Consider the following 21,680-nt stretch of genomic DNA (forward strand, 5'->3'; position numbering starts at 1 on the left):
TAGAATGTTCATTGTAATAATTTTGAATGAGTGAATCTCTAAAATGGAAAAATTCTCATTAAGGAAATAATGCTTACATACATTATTTTTATATTTTGCTAGGTGTGGTCACCAAGTAAACTTGATGATTAAGGAAAATAAAGGACATGACATGTGTCAACAAGATAGCCTTGTGATGGATTTAATTAAATGGAAGGTGGTGATTTGGTGAAGCTTTGATCAAGTGAGGGTGGTCCATCATAAGGAGGTGCAACTCTTCTAGAATGTGCTATCCATGGGAAATTACCATGACGCCCCTGTTATTGTTGAAAGGACCAAATTGCCCTTAAGCAATTTGGCTTTTATTATACGGAAGATAGAGTTTGGAAATCCAAACTCATTAATCTTCCTGACACAAACTCTTCATTCTCCTTTGGGTAAACCAAAGGTCTTCTTCTCCCTTTCTTCATAGATCTGAAATGCCTCCATCTCTCCCCATTGCTCTTGTAACTTCTTCTTGTACTGAACTTTTGCTTGATGAGTTTAATATCCTCCCTCAAACTAAGCTTGGTACAGATTCCTCAAGCTTAGTTTGCCTATCAAAAACCTAAGTTGCGGAGAGTGTTGGGCTTTTGTAAAGAGATCTGCCACATGTAGAGCTGACGGTATCGGCATTAATCGGATCAAACCGGCTTGAACTCGTTCGCAGATGACGTGACAGTCAATATCTATATGTTTCATCCGTTCGTGGAATACTGGGTTCTGGGCTATGTGCATGGCGGAGATGTTGTCACAGAACATGAGGGAAGCCGTCTCCGGTGGTGCTTTTATATCTGTTAAGAGATTCGTGAGCCAGTGAAGTTCACAGGATGTGGAGGCCATGGCCCTGTATTTCGATTCCGAGGAGGACCTAGAAACGGTGTTCTGTTTCTTCGATCTCCAAGAGATAAGGGCCGATCCGAGGAAGACGACGTACCCGGTGATTGATTTCCGAGTTTCTTGACAAATTGCCCAGTCTGAATCCGTGAAGGCCTGTAGTTTCAAGTCGTTGCATGTGGAGAAAAAAAAAGACCTAAGCCTATAGTCCCTTTGAGGTAACGCATAACTCTTTCTGCTCTGTTTAAATTCTTTGTGGTTGGTTGCATGAGGTGTTGAGATAATTGATTTACAATATATGTGATATCCGGTCTGGTATGTGTGAGATATAGCAGTTTACCGATTAACTGTCTATATGGGGTGATTTCTGGGAGTGGGTTGTCATTTTGGCTTGGTTTGTAATTTGGTAGTGCCGGGGACGAGGCTGGTTTACAGTCGATGAATCCCTGGTCTCATAACAACTCTAATGTGTATTTCCTTTGTGATATGTGGAGTCCCTGACGGCTACGAGAGAACTCAAATCCCAGGAAATAATGTATGGCCCCGAGATCCTTAATGCTGAAAACATCATTTAAGTGTTGTTTGGCCTGGTTGATGGTTTGCATGTCGTTTCCTGCGAAAACTACATCATCAACGTATACTAGCAACATGGTTACTTGTCCTGCGTATTCCTTTATGAACAAGGATGGATCGGCCACTGATTGAAAAAAACCCCATGTGTTTGATGGTGCCTGTCAACTTGGCGTTCCACTGTCTGCCTGCTTGCCTGAGCCCGTAGAGAGCCTTATTGAGTTTGCATACTTGCCGTGGGCTTTCCAGAGTTACCCCTGGTGGCATTGCCATATAGACATCCTCGCTCAGCTCCCCATGTAAGTATGCATTGTCAATATCGAGTTGATGTATATGTCATTCCTTTGCAACTGCTATTGCTAATAGAGTTCTTATGGTGGTGAACTTTGCTACAGGTGCGAAGGTTGTAGTGAAATCCACTCCCTCCTGTTGAGTGTAGCCCTTAGCAACCAACCTGGCCTTGAACCTGGCAATGCTTCCATCGGATTTGTGCTTGATTTTGTAGACCCATCGGCAGCCTATGGGCCTTTTGCCCTTTGGTAAGTCAACTAAGCTCCACATTTGATTAACTTCTAACGCAGCTAGTTCCTTGTTCATTGCCTCCACCCATCCTCTTTCTAACTTTGCTTCTTGATATGTTGCAGGCTCCCGATGACAAGAAAGGTTGATCGAAAAAATCTTCTTGGCTGGAGAAAATCCTTCATAAGACAAATGTTTCCACAAGGCATGTGGGGAATTGGTCAAGCATGTCAGTGTGGAGCCTTGGACCAGTGCCAAGTGATAATCTTTGAGATAGGTTGGGAGTTTCCTTGTTCTTTATGGCCTTGTGTTGATTTTTTGATGTCCATGTGCTAGTGTCTCTGGCTGTTTGATATTTTCTTCGATTTCTTGTATTGTATCAACATGTTGTGTTATCTCTGGTGTGCTTTGTTCCTCATCTGTACTGTATGATTCATCCTCATCTTCATTCATGCATGCTTTATGGAGTGACTCCAGCTCTGCTTCACTGCAACATGATGTGTCATTTTTCTTGTGTTCTTCTGAAAAAGGAAAGAAGTTCTAGGTGAAGGAAAAGTCTGAAGACAAGAAGCAAAAATCTCTTGTCATGAAAGCTGACTCCACTGATGGGAGCTCAACAGATGATGAAGAGCTGGCTATGTTCACAAGGAAGATGAAAAGGTTGTTCAGAAAGAATGACAAATATTCTAAGAAGCCTTACAGAAAGTTTGATAAGTATAAAGCTGAGTCCAGCGACAGCAAATACAAGAAGGACAACTCAAAGCCCATTACATGCTTTGAATGTCATCAAACTGGCCATATCAAGTCAAGCTGCCCTACGCTGAGGAAAGAAAAGAAGAACGGCAAAAAGGTAATGGTGGCAACATGGAGCGACAGTGATGAGTCTTCATCAACAGAACTTCACATGCCTGGAAAAGAAAACAATGTTAGTGCTTAGGTTCAAAAGTTTGAATCCCTTTGTGCCATGTCTGTATCCCAAGAAAATGCACTTCATTGCTCTTTCTGTGAATTTGCCTCTGTGTCTGTCTAAAGCTGAGGCGTATGCAAGACACCCAAAAACCTTGAGGTCATCTACATGTGCCCCTTTTTCCATACAGTCGCTCGTAAGGCGTATGGCCCCGAATTGGTGTGGATGGTAATCTGTTTATGAGATAAACTGCATGACTAACTGCTTCTGGCCAAAAAATGTGAGGCAGTGAGCTTTGAAATATGAGTGCTCTGGTGGTATTCATTATGTCTTGATGTTTGCGTTCTACTCTGCCGTTTTATTGTGGTGTCTCCGGACATGATGTGTGGTGTATGATTCCATTTTTCGCGTAAAAATCCTTCATGATGAACTCAGGGCCATTGTCCGTTCGGATTGTTTTCACATTCTTGCCAAACTGTCTGATTACATATGCGCAGAATTGTTGTAGTGATGTGCTTGATTCCCCCTTTGTTTGCATTAATGTGACCCATGTATACCTGCTATGGTCATCTAATATGGTTAGGAAATATCGTTTACTAGAGTGTGACTCTTGTGTTGGGCCCCATATATCTGCATGGATTAAATCAAAACATTCATCTGCTATGTTGTGACTCAGTGAGAAAGGCATTTTCTTTTGCTTGGCTTTTTGACAAATGTCACATGGCATTTCTTTGAAGGAATCGAAATCATTACATGATAGATTGAGGCCTTTCAACCTCTCATGAGAGGGATGACCAAAACGTAAATGCCACAAACTGGCTTTAACAGAAAAAATAGAAATATGATTAGGTAGCGGGTATTCCAGATAATAGAGGCCTCCATGCTCTCTAGCCAAGCCAATCTTCTTCCAACTTGTTGTGTCCTGTATCACACACATTGATCCCGTTATCACAACATAGAGTCCATTAGTAATCAATAGCTTACTAGTCGATATAAGATTGTAATCAAACGCAGGTATACATAGAACATTATGCAAAACAAGTTACGGGCTTAAAGTTACAGTGCCAATGTATTCTGCCTTGACCCTTTCTCCGTTTGGCAAATTTGCCCAGCATTTTTCGATTTGGTTGTATGAGCTATACATTTGTTTATTACAAATGATATGATATGTAGCACCTGTGTCAATTATCCAACATGATGAGACAAAACTAGGGTTAGGACCATTACTAGAACTGTCTCCCTTGACAAAGGTGTTGACGATGTTGCCCGAGGCCGAGGTCTTTCCTTGATTCATGGGCAGTAGGGCCACCAGCGATTGGTACTGGTCTTTGGTTAGAGTGAACGGTTCTGGGTTGGTTTGCCTGTTGTCTTCTTCTCCTGAGTTTTCCTCATTGCCTTGGTTTACTGCTGAGTTTGCCCTGGGTTGATTTGTTCTGAAAGGATTCTTGGTTCTGTTGCCATAGTTTGGGGGATATCCATGCTTTTTGAAACATATTTCCTCTGTGTGTCCAGTGTTACCACAATAAGTACATAGGGATGAGCTTTTACCATTATTTCTGCGATTGTTGTTCTGGTTTTTGGTGTTGTTTGGTTTGTTCTGTCTGACGTTGGTGTTAGTGAACCCTGCAAACATATTGCTTTCACCTCCTTCATTTCCTTTCGCATGTATAAGACCAAGTTGTCTCTCATGCTGAGTGGCCAGCGCATAGGTTTTGTTCAATGAGGGGATTGGTTCAATCAGTAGTATCTGCGAACAGATGGTTGAGTAAGACTCATTTAACCCTTGAAGAAAGGTAATAACCTGGTCAGCGTCTTGTTGATCCCTCAGGATCCTGAAGGCAATGCAACTGCACGCCTGCCGGCAAACACATTGGGGCATTGGTCTCAGGTTTGTCAACTCATCCTGCAAAACTTTCAAGTTGGTATAATACTCGGTAACACTCCCGTTTCCTTGCTTCATACTGTGTATCTCCCTTCGCAGCTCGAGTATCCGCAGTGAGTCCGTCTGTGCAAACCTCTCTTTCAAATCTGCCCAGATCGGATGTGCCTTATCGAGCCACATCACGCTTCTAGCAATGGTAGGTGAAACAGCATGATTTAGCCACGATATAACCATGTTATTGCACCTTTCCCATTGACTAAACATATTGTCTCCCGTTGCAGGGGCAGTGATGGTGCCGTCGACGAACCCAAACTTGTTCTTCGACATTAGAGCTACTTTGACAGCTCTAGACCATTGGTGATAGTTTGGCCCGGTGAGGACCTGCGAGACCAGCGACAATGCCAGAGTCTCATTCTGGGGAAGGTGGTAAGGGCTGCTGGACGTAATCATTGGTCCGGCCATAATGGGTAAGAAAACGGATAGCCTTTTGTCTTAATTTTGCTCTGATACCATAATAATTTTGAATGAGTGAATCTCTAAAATGGAAAAATTCTCATTAAGGAAATAATGCTTACATACATTGTTTTTATATTTTGCTAGGTGTGGTCACCAAGTAAACTTGATGATTAAGGAAAATAAAGGACATGACATGTATCAACAAGATAGCCTTGTGATGGATTTAATTAAATGGAAGGTGGTGATTTGGTGAAGCTTTGATCAAGTGAGGGTGGTCCATCATAAGGAGGTGCAACTCTTCTAGAATGTGCTATCCATGGGAAATTACCATGACGCCCCTGTTATTGTTGAAAGGACCAAATTGCCCTTAAGCAATTTGGCTTTTATTATACGGAAGATAGAGTTTGGAAATCCAAACTCATTAATCTTCCTGACACAAACTCTTCATTCTCCTTTGGGTAAACCAAAGGTCTTCTTCTCCCTTTCTTCATAGATCTGAAATGCCTCCATCTCTCCCCATTGCTCTTGTAACTTCTTCTTGTACTGAACTTTTGCTTGATGAGTTTAATACATTGACGTAGGAAGTTTGGCAAGCTGTTGGACTGGCAGTCTCGGTTGACAGTACAAAGTGCATTGCTGGGTGGGTGTTATGGATGTATAAATCGGCTAGCCGAGATGTTGTTAATAGGACGGTGTGTGTGTGTGTTGTTTACTATATGGAAACAAAGAAATAGCTGGTTGTGGAACCAATCAAGGGTGACTGCGGCAAGAAGCTTTCGGGCAGTGAGGGAGTTTTATCAAGATTGGAGAGCTTTCCGAGTTCAGCAACAAGGCGGTACAAGGCGAATGGAATTGAAAATATTATAAAAAATTATAAAATAAATCTACAATAATAACGCGCACTGTCCTTTTTTCAATTACTGAAACTCAATAATAGTAACACACTATGGGGGCACAACTTTTCTCTGAATAGGGTAAAGTGCAAAAAAAAAAAACTTGTGGTTTGCTCGATTTACAAACACACTTCCACAGTTTAAAAACTTGCAAATATAGATTTCTAGTTTGTGCAGTTTGCAGTTAAAATATTTGTGGGTCAATGTTTCAGTAAAAAAGTATTGGTGATTTAGTTAATTTGCAAAGTTAGATCCTATATGGGATAATTTGTAAAGTCGGGCTTTTTAATTTCTTCCGCTTCCTTTTGGGATAAATAGCTACAATAACAATTTTTTCCATAATGTCTGAATTTGCATATCGTACAAACCACATATTCATGAGACTGCATTTGCAAACAGGTCAAACGACGTAATTTTCTTTGTACTTTACTCTAACAATTATATAGCTCGTAACTATTTCGTTCTCTACAAATTGTTCAGAGATTTTATATTTATTTGGTTTTTCTTGGTTCAGTAAAAAGTTAGTTAAATTTTAATTTATAAAAAAAAAGTGTAAAAACTAACGACCTAGGAACTCTAAAATGTTGGAGCCGCCCTCTGCAATAGCTTTATTTGGACCGTCATTTGCTTGTATGGACATGCGTAGGTCAAATGAGGTTGAATTAACACCTACATAAGTGTAAATTCTCTCTTTTAATATTTCCAACTTGATTTTTTGAAACCCGGAGCAACTTCGATTCACCACCCATATATGTCATGGTATTTGCAATTTTTTTCCATTGGTCACGAGATCAAATAAATAACAAATTTTGTGGACATACTTCTACTGATATGAGCAAAATTCATTATCAAAATCCTATAAGAATATATTATATTAAACAAAGACATATAATACTTTTGAATTAACTTCGCGTTTTGGCAAACTCGTGCGCATTTTGGCAATTGCAAAACAATTAAACCATAATGGGTAGTTCGCAATTGTGATTAGAAGTTCGCAATTCCTAAAACGTGAATCACAATTTTATCAACTGGGTTGCAATATATTCAAATTGCAAAATAACAATATTAAAGTTAGTTCATAATGAATAGTTCGCAACTGTGATTAGAAAGTTCGTAATTTCTAAAATGCAAAACCCAATTTATTCAAATTGTGAAATAACTACAATATTAAAAGTTAGTTCGCAATGGTTAGCAGGTTTGCAATTAGGGATATGTGAAATGAAGAAAACTAGATTAAATTACTTCACAATAATCGTATAGTAAAATCATAAATCGCGAATTGAAAATTTCGACTAACTAAAAATTAACTTCAAACTTACTTCAACTACATATAATTATCAATTGCATTTGATTATTATGTATTTACAATCAATAAAAACTTGGATGATATTAGAAATCAACAAAAAGTTTGGATTGATTCTTGAAAGTGATGTTGGAGATAAAACTTGAACGAAGGGAGATGAGAAAATAAATAAGTAAAACTTAGATTGTGAATTGTGTGTTGTGTTATTAGTTAGGGTAATTAATTTATTAGTCCCTATATTTTGACAAAACGCACTGTTTAGTCCCTGTATTTTCAAAAACACACGGTAAGGTCCCTAACCTTTTTCTCGATGAACTGTTTAGTCCCTAACGTTTTTCTTTGTGATCTGTTTAGTCCCTGCAGTTAGACTCCAATGAAGATTTTGTTAGTCAATTTGGATTTGAGTCAAAATCAATTAAAAAAATAACTACCCTTTACCATAAAATCAAATATATAAGACCATTATCTTCATTGTTTCTCATTTCTGTTTCCTTCTAGTTGATTTGAGTCGATTATGGGTTAGAGTTTCAATCATTTCTCCATTTTTTTTAGCGCGGGTTGTGAGAGAAAAACATAAAGGTGTGAATTACTTTTGACTGATAAATAGTAAAGAGTAATTTAGTCATTTCCGAACGGTAAAAAATCTAACAAACAGATAGAATGACTAAACAGTTCATTGAGAAAAAGGTTATGGACCTTACCGTGTGTTTTTGAAAATACAGGGACTAAATATTGTGTTTTGTCAAAATATAGGGACTAATAAATTAATTACTCTATTAGTTATATATATATATATATAGTAAAGCTGGAAACATGTACTGCATGTGTATAGTTTGGTAGCACATATTGAAATAGATCCAAAAATGTAAATAAATTTTCTTACTTGGTTAGTTTTATAAATTTCTCATATATTCATCCACATCTCCCTTGAAAGCTTACTCAGACATAGACAACATCAAAGCGGGTTAACTAGTTTCAAACCCCTCCTTTGATCATTTTTCTATCGGTTTACTTAAGAGATTCAACCACATCAATATTATTGTTTTAAAAAAAATTGGAATACATACGAGAGTAAAAAGAAGAAAGGAACAGGCAATATTTGTATTCGAAGATGAAGGCCTAATACACCACCAACTCCCTAAACTTGTCTATAAAAGTAGATTGGCTCTCTGAACTTTGTTAGTGTCTCGTCAGCTCCCTAAACTTATTTATTTCGTATCACCGGCTTCCTAAACTTGTTCATAAAAATAGATTAGCTCTCCGAACTTTGCAAGTGTTTCACCAGCTCCCTAAACTTGTTTATTCCGTAACAACTAAATACAAAAACCATAATACTAACTTTCGATCCTCATTCATTCGATTTCTCAAACCTGCAACACTAACTCTTATAATAAGTTAAAAGGTATGAGAGGAGAAAAAATTACCTCTCAAATTGATAAAGGTGTATTTTTAGAATTTAGGTTTAATAAGTTTTTGTATTAGTTGTTACAATTTTAGAAAGTTGGTAAGACACTTGCAAAGTTCAGAGAGCTAATTTATTTTTATGGACAAATTTAAGAAACGGGTGATACGAAATAAACAAGTTTAGAAAACTTAGGAAACACTAACAAAATTCAAAAAGTCAATCTATTTTTATGTAAAAAATTAGGGAGCTAGTGATGTATTAGGTCAAATATGAAAAGAAAAAAAAAAGTAACCGTTACACCATGCTATAAAAGAGGAGCTAAAAGACCGAAGAGTATATTAACAACCTTAGCACAAATGCAGGAAAGAGAAAATATAACAAAGTTACTAAAATACCCTTATAAACTGACTTATTTATTCCTCAATATGTATTTATTTCAGTAATTTTCACCTGGTCAGTGATCAGTCACCGTTTGATCTAGAATATGTAAATTTAAGTTGTACGATTGTTTTAATCTCTACCGTCTGATTTTAATAAGCCTAGTGACAGATTAAACTCACTTGGTCTGACCAGGTAAAAACCACTGGTACTAACTTATTCCTACGGGTGGGCACGGTTCGGTTAACTGGTCCATTAGGCAAAAAAATTAACCGAAGCGTTATCAACGGTTTTTTAACCATCCAAACCGAAACCGGTTCATATCAATCGGTTAACCATACAACCGGTTAACCATTAATTTCGGTTAGGTTTTTCTATCAACGGTTTTTAACCAATTATCATCAGTTAACCAAAAATCAACGGTTAACTATAATTTTTACCCAAAACAAATTTTTAAACAATATTAAAATACACATAATTTCAAAAATTCAAACGAAACGAATTCATGTAAAAGTTCATAATTTAAACATAAGTACCGAACTAAAAAACAATCCATCAAATTTACATTTAAAACATAAAGAAATGTAAATAATATTTCGTCAAAATACTTATTACAACATTAATCTATCGAGTTTACATTTAATTATAATCTATGTTATATATTTATATTAATATATGTTATAATCTATGTTAAAAAAAAATTTCTTAATCTTATAATCTATGTTATATAATGTATGTTGTAAAATTATATATTAATTTTTTTAAAAAAAATTATATTTATTAAACGGTTCGATTAACCATTAACCGCGGTTTTTGAAACTCTAAACCGAAACCGGTATCTATATATTTTTTTAACCATTAAGAAAACCACCGGTTCGATTAACCACTTTTTTCAGTTCGGAATACCAATTTTCGGTTCGGTTACCGGTTTGACCGGGTTTTTTTGCCCACCCCTACTTATTCCTCAATATGTACAAGAAAAAGCAGGCAAATAACACGTTCATAAAGAGTTCCCAATGCACAGAAAAACAAAAACACAATTATAATATTATACAACAGGTACAATTTACAAAATGGGGTGACAAAATTAATACCCCTACATGTATAAATTTCAAAAAGAAATTAAAACAAAAACATGATACAAAATCAGAATTTACCTCGCTCACTTCTTCCAGATATTCTTTTTTTGTTTTTCTGTTTAATTTCTACTCTACCGTTATTTCTAAAATAGTGGTAAGTCTGGGTTTTCTATATGTTCTAAGAAGCAAAGAAGAACATACAACACTAATTGAGGATAGAGCCATGCAAGCACCCGCTGCCCACGGCGGCAACTGTATACCTAATGTCGGAAAGAAAACCCCTGCTGCTACTGGTATGGCAACTACGTTGTACGCCATGGCGAAGATGTAGTTCCATCGGATTCGAGCGAGGGTTTTTCTTGAGAGATCAATTGCTGTGATTACATCCTCTAAGTTGTTCCTCATCAGTACGTAGTCTGCAGCTTCGATAGCGATATCAGTCCCTGCCCCGATTGCCATGCCAACGTCGGAAGCTGCTAGGGCTGGCGAGTCGTTGATACCGTCACCCACCATTGCAACAATACTTCCATCCATTTGGAATGACCGGATCACATCTGCTTTCCCTGCTGGTAATACTTCAGCCCTCACATCTTGAATCCCAACCTGAACAGAAGAAATCGAATTTAGCACAAAAGCAGAATTCGCGACCATAGCCGAAAACTTCTTCTGTTAAAAAAAGGCTCATATTTCATCATCGACCATCTTTCGAGCAAAAATACTCGAGAAGTTCAGTTTATCTATCTGTTTCTGGAAATAGAATTCAAATTCTAGACCTTACAAGCATTTTCGAATTTAGTATCACTTAATACAGAACAAAACTCAAGAGGAATTGCTATGAGAGTGAGCCTTGGCGCAATGATAAACGTTGTTGTCGTGTGACCGAGAGGTCACGGGTTCGAGTCTTAGGAGCGGCCTCTTGCCAAAAAAAAAAATTGGCAGGGGAAGGCTTGCCCAATACACCCTTGAGGTGGGATCCCTCCCCGTACCCTCGCTTAGCGGGGACGCGTAGTGCACCGGGCCGCGCTTTATAGAGGAATTGCTACCAATAGAAAAACCAAGGATCTTAAATTATTCTAATTTTTCTACTCGTTTATTTCGGTTATCGATAAAGAGCTAAACATAATAATTGTGAAGATATATTTACAAACCTCTCTAGCCACAGCTCGAGCTGTTCTCCAATTATCTCCTGTCACCATTACCGATTGAACGCCCATTTTCTTAAGGCCTTCTATTACTACAGCAGCTTCTCTCTTTAGTGGATCTGCAACCCCGAGCACACCAATCAAGCTGTCATCAAATGCAACAAGTATTCCAGTTCTGGCACTTTCTTCGAGTTCTACAACAAAATTTTCCACATGTGGGGAAATTACGATCCCACTTTCAGACATCAGCTTCCGGTTACCAACCTGTGCAGTAAATTAGCACAATAAATACCTCTACAGCAATCGAACAACACTTCAACAGTCAAGGATATCAAAGATTGATTATACAGATAAACTTACCAGCACTCGCTTTCCATTTATAAAGCACTTGACACCTTTTCCTGGAATAGCAGAAAAATCGAAAGCATCAAGAAGCCATCCAGAGTTTATCGACACTTTACTATTGTTTTTGCCATTCTCAGCCTCAGAAGGTTCTTCAAAGAAATGGAAATGGCGAGCATATTCCACGATTGCTTTTGCCAATGGATGTTCGCTGCTAGCCTACTCCAATTACAGGTGGGAGAAAAGGAAGAGATAAGATCCGTTATTTACTTTCCAATAGAAAACACAATGTAAGAAAGTAAAAACAGCTACATTAACCAAAAATTCAGTGTCAAGCTGATGCAACAAAAACATGGCTTTCCTTTTTTACATTGCCAAGAACTATAAGTTTCCGACACCAGCTTTTTCAAAATCGCAAATGGGACAGCATAATCACTACTGAGTTGAGCTCTGCATAGGTTGGCTACATGCAGAGGCATTGTGCAGTTGATGAACAGCTAAAAGTAGTTAACACCAAGCTACTATGTTGACAGACTCGGAAACAGACACGGGAAACATTTTTTCTAAAACATAACCTTCATAAAATAGCCTGCATACGAAAATTGGAAACAGACATGAAAGGGACACGGACACCGATATGAAATGCGGAAACGCTACTAAAGAGAGTGCCCATGTAACATAGCAAGCTAGTAATTAGGAATTACCTCTGCAGAAGCAACCCATCTAAGGAATTCTCCACGTTCCATTCCAGAGAAAACTTTTGCAGTGGTCACCGTGGCTTTCCCCTGGGTTAGAGTCCCTGTCTTATCAAATATCACATAGTTGATCTTTTGAGCCCTTTCCAAAGCATCTCCTCCTTTTATCAGCACGCCATTGTTAGCCCCGACTCCAGTTGCAACCATGACAGCAGTTGGCGTTGCTAGACCAAGAGCACATGGGCATGCAATTACCACCACTGAAATTGAGAACATGAGGGCAAAAACAAAATGATTGCCATTTTCAGGAAGCCATTCATCCGGGTAAGCACCAATAGTTCCACTGATATACCTACAAGAAGTCACGAAAAACATTACCCAAAGGGCAGAGATTTGAAGGCAAGTTACAAAAGTGGAAACTAAACAATTCAAACGTTAAACTACAAAACTCTTCATTGAGAGTTGACAGCATATATTAAGATAATGCTCGCTTTTTAAAAAATGAATTAAACCTCAACACGTTTGAGCCCTTTCCAAAGCATCTCCTCCTAAAAAATGAGTTAAGCCTCAACTCTTACATTTTAGTTGTTGAATTTTCAATCAAACATTTTGGTCCCCAAAAAGTAGCAGGATGACTAATTAAAATATCATTTCATTTAAAAAGTCAAAAGGTAATAATAAAAAAAATTAGTTTACTTAAAAAGCAAATAGCCGAGTATATTTTCCCAAAAAGTGAAGGTCTATCTAATTTACTATTAACAGAAATTATTTTTGCAAATTTCACCACATGTATGGTGATTGTTGAAACTTACTATGACTCCGATGACAGATATAGGAACCATATTAGCTCAGCAAAAGAAGGCAATATGAACTTACCAACCCAATAATGTCAAAAAAGCCATTACAATAACTACTGGAACAAAGATGCTTGCAACCTGCAAGATACAAAGACAAACGGATATAAAATTGAGCTGAGTATGAATTTACATTCAACTTGATGACTGAAGACAAAAAGAGAATACGAGGAAAAGAAAAAGAATTCAATAATAATAACTGCAATTATCGATCATTTCACCTATAGAAGTCAATTTTTCATAATTAGATATTTAACCCCAGATACATGAATATACAATGATTAGGTAAATAACCAAAAAAAACGTAAATCTGAATTAAAAAGAACTTAAGACAAAAAGGAGCTTAAGCAAAACTTTTCTTACCAATGATGCATTTACCTAAAAATGTGAAGGAATTAAAAGTTATTTCAACCAGAAAATAAAGCAGGGCAGCATAAACCTAAAAAATATAATGTGCATAGGCAGGTTCCGATTCCTCACCCCTAGTAATGTGATTCTAACTTGCATAGAAATACTGAAAAAAGGTACAGCTCTATAGAAAAAGGGACGCATTGAGATCACAATACTGCAAATTTTATATGGAAATCTGAATTGCTATATTATCAAACATACGAAATTGCAGAAGTTACTTTCCCTACACGAGATATTTTCACCTAATTAAGTTACTGTGCACTTTGCGCATCAGAAAGTAAATTTTGTAATCACATTTCACTAAAGGGCGGCCCGGTGTACTACGCGTCCCCGCTGAGCGAGGGTCCGGGGAGGGGTCCCACCACAAGGGTGTACTGGGGGCAAGCCTTCCCTTGCCAATTTATTTGGCAAGAGGCCGCTCCTAAAAAATAGTTCCGCACTTCCTTTTGAGAAGAAAGGAATATACTATACTACACATAGGACTAAAGTGCAGCACAAATATGACTTGATTAAATATAAATGAATCTACACTTACAAAATCTGCAAATTTCTGAATTGGAGCTTTGGACATTTGAGCTGTCTCAACCAAACTAATTATCTGGTTCAGAACAGCATCAGATCCTACTCTGGTAGCTTGTATCTGAAGAGCACCATGCAAATTGATTGTACCACCAATAACCAACGAATTAGATTCCTTCGAAACAGGAAGAGATTCACCAGTTACCATACTTTCATTAATGTAACTTGAGCCGAACACAACGACACCATCAGCAGGAACTTTAGCACCAGGAAGAACTTTTAATGTGTCACCAGGCTGAATTAGTAAGGCATCTATTTCTCTTTCCTCGATACACTTACCACCTAGAAAACCAACAAAATGTTACTAATTTTTTTTAATACAGACTAGTGCTGTGGTTTTTATGAAGACTCGTAGAAATTATGGTCTATTTTTGGCACTGTTCATGTTCACATGAAAATAACAGCTCAATCTCAACTATACTTGTAAACCTGAAATTAAAAGAGGACAAAAATACCTTTATCTTTGACAATAAGCAGTGCTGTTGCTGGTGCCAGTTCTACCAGCTTCTTGATGGCATCGGATGTTTTCCCTTTTGCAAGACACTCCAAATACTTTCCCAACAGAACAAATGTTATAAGCATGGAACTTGTTTCAAAGTATGTTGGAGACCAGAATCCAGTTGCTGCACCATATAGCAGTGCACAAACCGAGTAGAAGTATGAAGCTGAAGTCCCAAGAGCAACTAAAACATCCATGTTCGTTGTACCGTTTCTAAGGGCCCTGCCAGCTGCTACATAAAAGCGCTTCCCAATAACAAATTGTACAACACTCACCAATGCCCACTTCAACCAATCACCCATAAGAAAGGGTCCACATCGCCAAAGTATCAAGGAATACAAAAGCGGAATGCGAGGACATATAACTCGGATGAAAAAAACAGGAATCTGAATCCAATGCATGAAAAGCAAATAGTCAGTAGAATAACAAAGAAGCAAATCATGCTCCAGATCCTTCTCATATACACTACAAACTAAGAAAACAATATATGTGTTCCATAACAAGATTCTCATATAAATTGATAGTCAGTGCCTTTTCAAATCTCCATTGACATGCTGTAATAGTGAATTTGTCTCTTTACAATAAAAATTGTGAATATTTTAACAGTATAATTGCAGAGAGATAGAAACATTTAGAGAAGTTGTATCAAAAAGAAGAAACAAATAAAACACATCCACAACAAGAGACATTTCTTTGAGAAAAATTGTGTTTCAAATACACTGTTAGATATTTCTTCATTTAATCATCCCACAATATAGAGGTCCAAATAAAGAAAAAAAAATGACTAAGCAAAAACACTGCATAAGCTAACCACCAAGAAAAGAAAAAACAAATAATTTTAGGTGAATGACAGGAAAAGGGAGAGAAGCTTTCACAATTTTGGAACTATACATGTGACTGAAATACTTACACTAAGAAACAGGCTGGAAATGAAAAGCCGAAACATAGTAGATGCTTCTTCAACATCTTTAGAACTCATTCTTGAGTAAGGGTTCATAACGTGCAATTTAAACTTCCCATTGCTTCCTGCCTCAATCTCATCAACCAATAACCTGGAGCCAATAACTTCAGGATCGAAGTTAACTTCCAGCTCATTCGACATTCTGTTGTAACGAAATTGCCGCACCCCTTTTAGCATGCTAAGTATTCCTTCTAAAATCTGTACATCCATCTCACTGAAAATACCAGCAACTCCTAGTATGATCCTATCCTGTTGATTGCTCTGTACAAGTGCCCCTTCAAAACCAGCATCTTCAATTGCATTTACTATGTCATCTTTACTAATTACATTCGGGTCGTATTCAACTTCCCCTAAAGCAGTAGCCAACGCTACTACTGCCCTTTTGACTCCAGGAAGATTTCTCAAAATACCTTCTACTGAGTTAACACAGGCTGCAGAGGTCATACCCCCTATAGTGAACTGTCCCAAAAGGGTTCCACTTGACTTTGTTTTTAATGAACTGGGTTCAGCTAAAATCTCTGCTTCAAAACCTGCATCCTCAATTGCATCTTTTATGTCTTTCTCCTGCATAAACAAACATTTAATCAAATAACATATAATTAAACAAAAGGTTCATCCATGAAGTTTATTGATGTTGACACAAATCAGACAAGAATTGAAGAATCCCATCATATCATGTACTGTGATGGCTAACTTTCAGATCAAAATTTTCAAGGAAACACAGAAAATTAGGAACAATTAGTTCTCTTTGAAGCCTTAAGAACGACGTCAGGCTACTAAACCATGGATCAACAATAGTTCAAAGCACCAAAACAGCCATTCTTTCTAAGATTTCCAACCAGGCATCGCCGAATTCACCAACATAGAAAGGAAAAATACGAAATAAACCAAAGGAAACTTAAGATTCAAGATCAGAACAACTTCCAATGAAAATGGGGAGAAGTAAAAAACACTGGAACAATATGAAAAAGCTTTCAGGTGTCAAATGCACGGAATCCAATCCAATCCAATCCAAAAAGCAAATTAAAAACATTCGATTAAGCAAAAAGCAAAAGACGAATTAATATCACCAACCTCAACCAAAGTAGGGTCAAAGACCACATCAGCCTTATTTTGAAGCAATGCAACAGAGGCTCTGAAAACCCCCTTAACGCTCATAAGAGCAGATTCCACAGAATTGGAGCAAGCGGCACAGGTCATACCAGTAATTCTGACCTGAATCCTCCTCATACCTTCTTCTTCTTCTCCATCTTCATCGACGACAATCGAATGGGAATTATCATAAGAGTCAAGGAGTCTAACGTCCTCCAAGTCATCGGGATCGTCCATCCCCGGATGTGATTTACGAACGCCGGCGACCTGTGTGAGCTGCAAGTCTCTAATGCTCGGCGCCATTGTAAGGTCTAACCGAGCAAGAGACGATCAACAGCCCGAGAAGACGAAAGAGAGGAATGAAGGAAGGAAGGAAATAAGGAAGAAAGGAAATTTAGGAAAAGATTAAAGCTTTATATATAAATATATATAAGAGAAAGAGATGAAGTTTGAGATAGAGAGAGAAAATAGGGGTTGGAATCGAAAGGGGTAGAGAGAGAAAGGGCGGAGACGGCAATTTTTGTAACTAGAAATTTGCTGGTGGAGGAAGGCAACCAATTTCTGATATAATTACAATTTTACCCTTTGTACTTCCATAGTTGGTGATTTTGTACTACTTCTTTCTCTTTCTCTCTCCCTCTCTCTACCTACTTTTCCATTTGGGAGTCTTTTTTTTACTTTTCTAGAAAACAATTTTAGACAACAAAGAAAAGAAAAAAAATTGTCCTCTTTTTATTCGGTTTTATTTTAGTTAAAAAAGAAAAGTGTATTGTTTTATAAATTAAAAATTTATAATTGAACCAAACTCAAGCTTTCATGATTTTTAACGTGTAAAATTAGGTTTGTCAATGCGACAGATAATACTCATATCCATTGCATTCTGTTATATTAGAATTGGGAAATCTTCATACCCATTTTTATAAGATTATAGATGAGAAGGAAAATTATCATCATTCCGGAGATGAGTTGAGGACGGTAATAGCTATCCTCGTTCAATGGAGATTCTCAACCCATTACCGCTGAGGTTACCCATCGAATACCCATAAATATACATGTAATATTGATATAAAAAAATTTATATTATAGACAAGGTCCATGCTAGAGTCACAAGTTGGAAGTCAAAGCTCCTATTGCGTACCGGTAAGGAAATACTTCTTAAATCAATTATTCAGGCTCTTCCCTCATATGATATGAGCCTATTTCTTCTTCCTCGACTATTATATGCGAATCTTGAACGTGTGATGAACTCCTTCTGGTGGGTTGGATAGGTTCGGGAGGTAAAGGGCTCCATTAGAATTCATGAGAGAAGCTTTGTGCTCCGAAAGGTGAGAGTGGTCTGGGTTTCCGTAAATTGCATTTATTCAATATTTCATTATTGGCTAAGCAGGGTTAGTGTTTGAGTTTGAATCTGTCTTCATTAGTTGCTCGGGTGTATAAAGCAAAGTATTATCCCATGTCCTTGTTTTTGCCTGCTGGGTTGGGTAATCGTCCAAGTTTTATTTAAAGAGGTATTCTAGCAGCTCAATCATTGGTAGCCTCTGATGCAAGGAGAGTAGTCGGGTCTAGTGCAACTATAAACATCTAGGATGATCCGTTGCTTTCAGACCCAATCAATCCATATGTTAGTCCTTTCCCCGGATTGGGTAGTGTTATGGTGGAGAGTCTCTGTTTGAATTTAGGTAAATGGGATGTGGATTTGATAAGTGTTATTTTTGTGGATAGGGACACTGCCTTTATAAGGAGTATTCCTCTTATCCTACGTAGTGTGACTGACTCGTTGGAGTGGTATTGGGATTTGAGGGGGAAGTTTATTGTTAAAAGCGTATAATGCTAGCTTTGGGAGGTGCAGAACGTGGCGAGACGAGACGACTTCAATGTAGCTGTGAATTGGAAGTCTTTTTGGTCCCTAAAGTCCTCGCCAAAAGTTAAAACATGTTGTGGGAGACGCTGACAAGTTGCCTCCCGTCGCTGAAAGCGCAAACTGCTCGAAAGGTGTAGATTAGTATAGTATGCTCGATGTGTCACCAGACGGATGAAGATGATTTTCACGCCCTGATCTCTTGCCGTGTAGCGAGAGCTCTATGGATTTTTTTTCCCAATTTCTGATTTAAGTGTTTAGTGTAATTCATTTAGTGATGTTGTGGACTATGGTTAATCTAGACTTCCCCGACATGGTAGATGTTGTTGAAACACATTTCCACATGATTTTGATTTGACAAAATTATTTAACAAGAATTAAATCTCCATGATAAAAATATTCTAACACATTAAATTTAAATGCTTTGATTTATTCATACTAATGTGTTTGTTCAATGTTGAGTCTCTAAATCTATAAGATATTAAGTTGTAGGCCTAAAGGCCCACAAAAGAAAGTCAAGCCCAAGTCAACGGATGAAAGCCTCACGACCCAAGATCAAAACGCAGCTCGTACTGAATAAAACGCAAGCCCATCAATGAGAAGGATCGAGAAGCCTTCAATCAAAAGCTTCAAGACGAAGCTGCTGAGTTGAGCGACAAGAAAGTCAGGACCTGGATACACTTGAAGACAAAGTATTTCTAGTTTGGGTAAAGATCAGAAGGCACAGAAAGCTGTCTAAAAGACTTTACCATAAATGTGGAGACATTCTATCTTGTCTGACGGAAAGCTGTTGAGCACTGCCGAAGGCAGAAGATACAAGAATTTGATTGGCCGAGGACGCTGAGCACGTACTGAGTGAAAGCGACAGGAAGTCGTTTCCCTCCAACGGTTATTTCAAAATTCAAAATTACCGGTGCATCAAGTGTCACTATAAATAGGCCACTCAAACGCTTCATTCAATGCAGATCTTCAATCAAGTCGAAACGATGACCAAATTGATATTCAAAGTTCTGTGATAAAAGCAAAGCAAATCTTACACCAATTCCAATCTTGTGTAAAAGTCTAGAGTGATCTAAATCATCTAAAGTGTCTTAGCAATTGTTGTTTAGGACAAACAAACACTTATCATTTCTAGAAGTATAGAAAGGAGAAGCTGAGTACTCGGTCATAGTATTCAGTGATAGAAATAGGAGTGAGTAGAGGAATAGAGGAAGGTACTCTTGTATACTCAGCTTTCTATTGTAAAAGGTTTGTGCTCTACCTTTAAAGAGCTCAGTAGAGGATTCTGAAAAGCTGGGAAGGAATTTCGGGGACTGGACGTAGGCGAAGAGGCCGAACCAAGATACGTCTGCTGAGTAATATCTTTCTAACCCTTATCTCCTTAAATTATTGCTTGCTATAACATTGCCTAGTTAAACGCTAAAAAGAACATAAGCTGAGTTGAGTGAACTGAGAAGCTGAGTTCAGGAATAGACTCAAATGCTATCTCCTGACTCAAGGATAGATGCAGACTTAGTCACCTGTTGACTAAGCTTGTATCTAAAACTTACTCAGTTTCACTGTGTTAAAAGACTTCGAGAAAGTCTAAGTTAAAAATTAACAGTCATCCATACGTGAAAATTTTAAATAGTTCCTAACCCTCCCCCCCCCCCCATTGGAACTAATATTGTCACGTTACACGGGACCAACAAGTGGTATCAGAGCTTAACAGCTCACTGAACAAGATATAACTATCTTGAGCTGATCCCCACAATGGCTGAGAATAGCACTCGTTTCCTCCCAGGAAATCAGACAACTTAGATTCTTCCTGAGGGACTGTCCATTACTAGGCCTCCTCTGTTCTTCTGGTCTAACTATACCTTTTGGAAGAATAAAATGAAAAACTTTATTTAGGCAACAAACATGAGTGCATGGCTTTCCATAGTCCAAGGCTCATTTGTTCCTATTGAAACTGTTGACGGACAAACGTCTGTCAAAGCTGAGGCTAAGTGGTCAGAGGATGACCTCAAGTAACTGCAAAATCATACCGCTGCTATAAACATGCTTCAATGTGCGTTAGATGCTGAAGAATACAATAAAATCTCAGGTTGCGTGTCACATCCGTGGCCAAAAATATTACTTATAATTTGATATTAATTATATAATATTTTTAAGTTCATTAGTTAATTAGTTAGGTGTTAAAAGTGTATACTAAAAGTTATTTCTATATTAAAGAGTTATATAAGGAAAATTTAGTACAAATAAGATGATTTCAATATAATTTATGGGTTATAAAGTTAATATATATAACATTATAATTAGATAACTTTAGGAAAGAAAAGAAAAACAAATGGAAAATTTAGTAGAAAAATGAATTTCTATTATTTGTAAGGGTTAACTTGGATTTTTGGGGATGTGCGGATTTAAACAAGGACGTATCATCTTCCTTAACACAAAAAGAAGAAAGTTTCTTTGTTCTTCACCATCTTCGTGAACCTTCCACCTTCTTCCTCACAAAAGTTGTTCCATCTTCACTTTTCTTCTCTCACTACTCAAAATCAATAAAGACTTCTCTCTCTCTCTCTCTCTCTCTCTCATGGATTCGTCTTCCGAGCTCCTTTCCATGGCTACCGACGAGATGATTTTTTTTCATCACCGTTCTCGGAGAAACGCCATGTGATTCATGGTGGCCCTGGTTTCAGATCTCCCCTTGGTCGGATTCTGACATGCAGAGGTGCAAAGTTGTTCAAGGGTAATGGTCATCTTGCCTTTCTCGGAGTTCTTAGGATCCGAACTATACATGCATGCTTATTTTCAGAGGTAAATCGCCTTTGCTCGGTTTTCTGTTCATACCCGATGCCGATTTGGGTCGGGTGTGACATTGCGACTCAGCACAGGAGATATGGAAGAAGCTGGAGGTCACCTATGAAGGAACCAATAAGGTCAAGGAATCCAAGGTGAACCAACACATGAGGCTGTATGAGTTGTTCGAGATGAATGATGGTGAAGGAATTTCTGACA

The 21,680-nt window shown here is 37.8% G+C and overlaps 1 protein-coding gene across 1 annotated transcript; it reads right to left on the reverse strand.

The window, feature by feature from the left end:
• Positions 1-10,185: 10,185 nt before the first annotated feature.
• On the reverse strand, positions 10,186-17,350 carry LOC136205266 (copper-transporting ATPase RAN1). Its single transcript, XM_065995789.1, has 9 exons — positions 16,805-17,350; positions 15,680-16,294; positions 14,726-15,155; positions 14,227-14,552; positions 13,303-13,361; positions 12,436-12,778; positions 11,750-11,950; positions 11,396-11,653; positions 10,186-10,850 (listed from the first exon to the last, which is right to left on the reverse strand). Exons 1-9 carry the CDS (start codon positions 17,123-17,125, stop codon positions 10,374-10,376), a joined length of 3,030 nt encoding a protein of 1,009 aa, XP_065851861.1. The 5' UTR covers positions 17,126-17,350; the 3' UTR covers positions 10,186-10,373.
• Between the last annotated feature and the right edge of the window lie 4,330 nt (positions 17,351-21,680).

Source organism: Euphorbia lathyris, chromosome 9, assembly GCF_963576675.1.
Source record: "Euphorbia lathyris chromosome 9, ddEupLath1.1, whole genome shotgun sequence".
NCBI lineage: Eukaryota > Viridiplantae > Streptophyta > Magnoliopsida > Malpighiales > Euphorbiaceae > Euphorbia > Euphorbia lathyris.

Excerpts from the sequence above, each read along its gene's own strand:
- LOC136205266 (XM_065995789.1), bottom strand. The coding sequence starts at position 17,125 with ATGGCGCCGAGCATTAGAGACTTGCAGCTCACACAGGTCGCCGGCGTT. Across the intron at positions 13,362-14,226 it reads TTCAGAAATTTGCAGATTTT|GTTGCAAGCATCTTTGTTCC; the intron begins GTAAGTGTAGAT and ends TGTATCTTGCAG. Across the intron at positions 12,779-13,302 it reads TTTTTGACATTATTGGGTTG|GTATATCAGTGGAACTATTG; the intron begins GTAAGTTCATAT and ends GACTTCTTGTAG.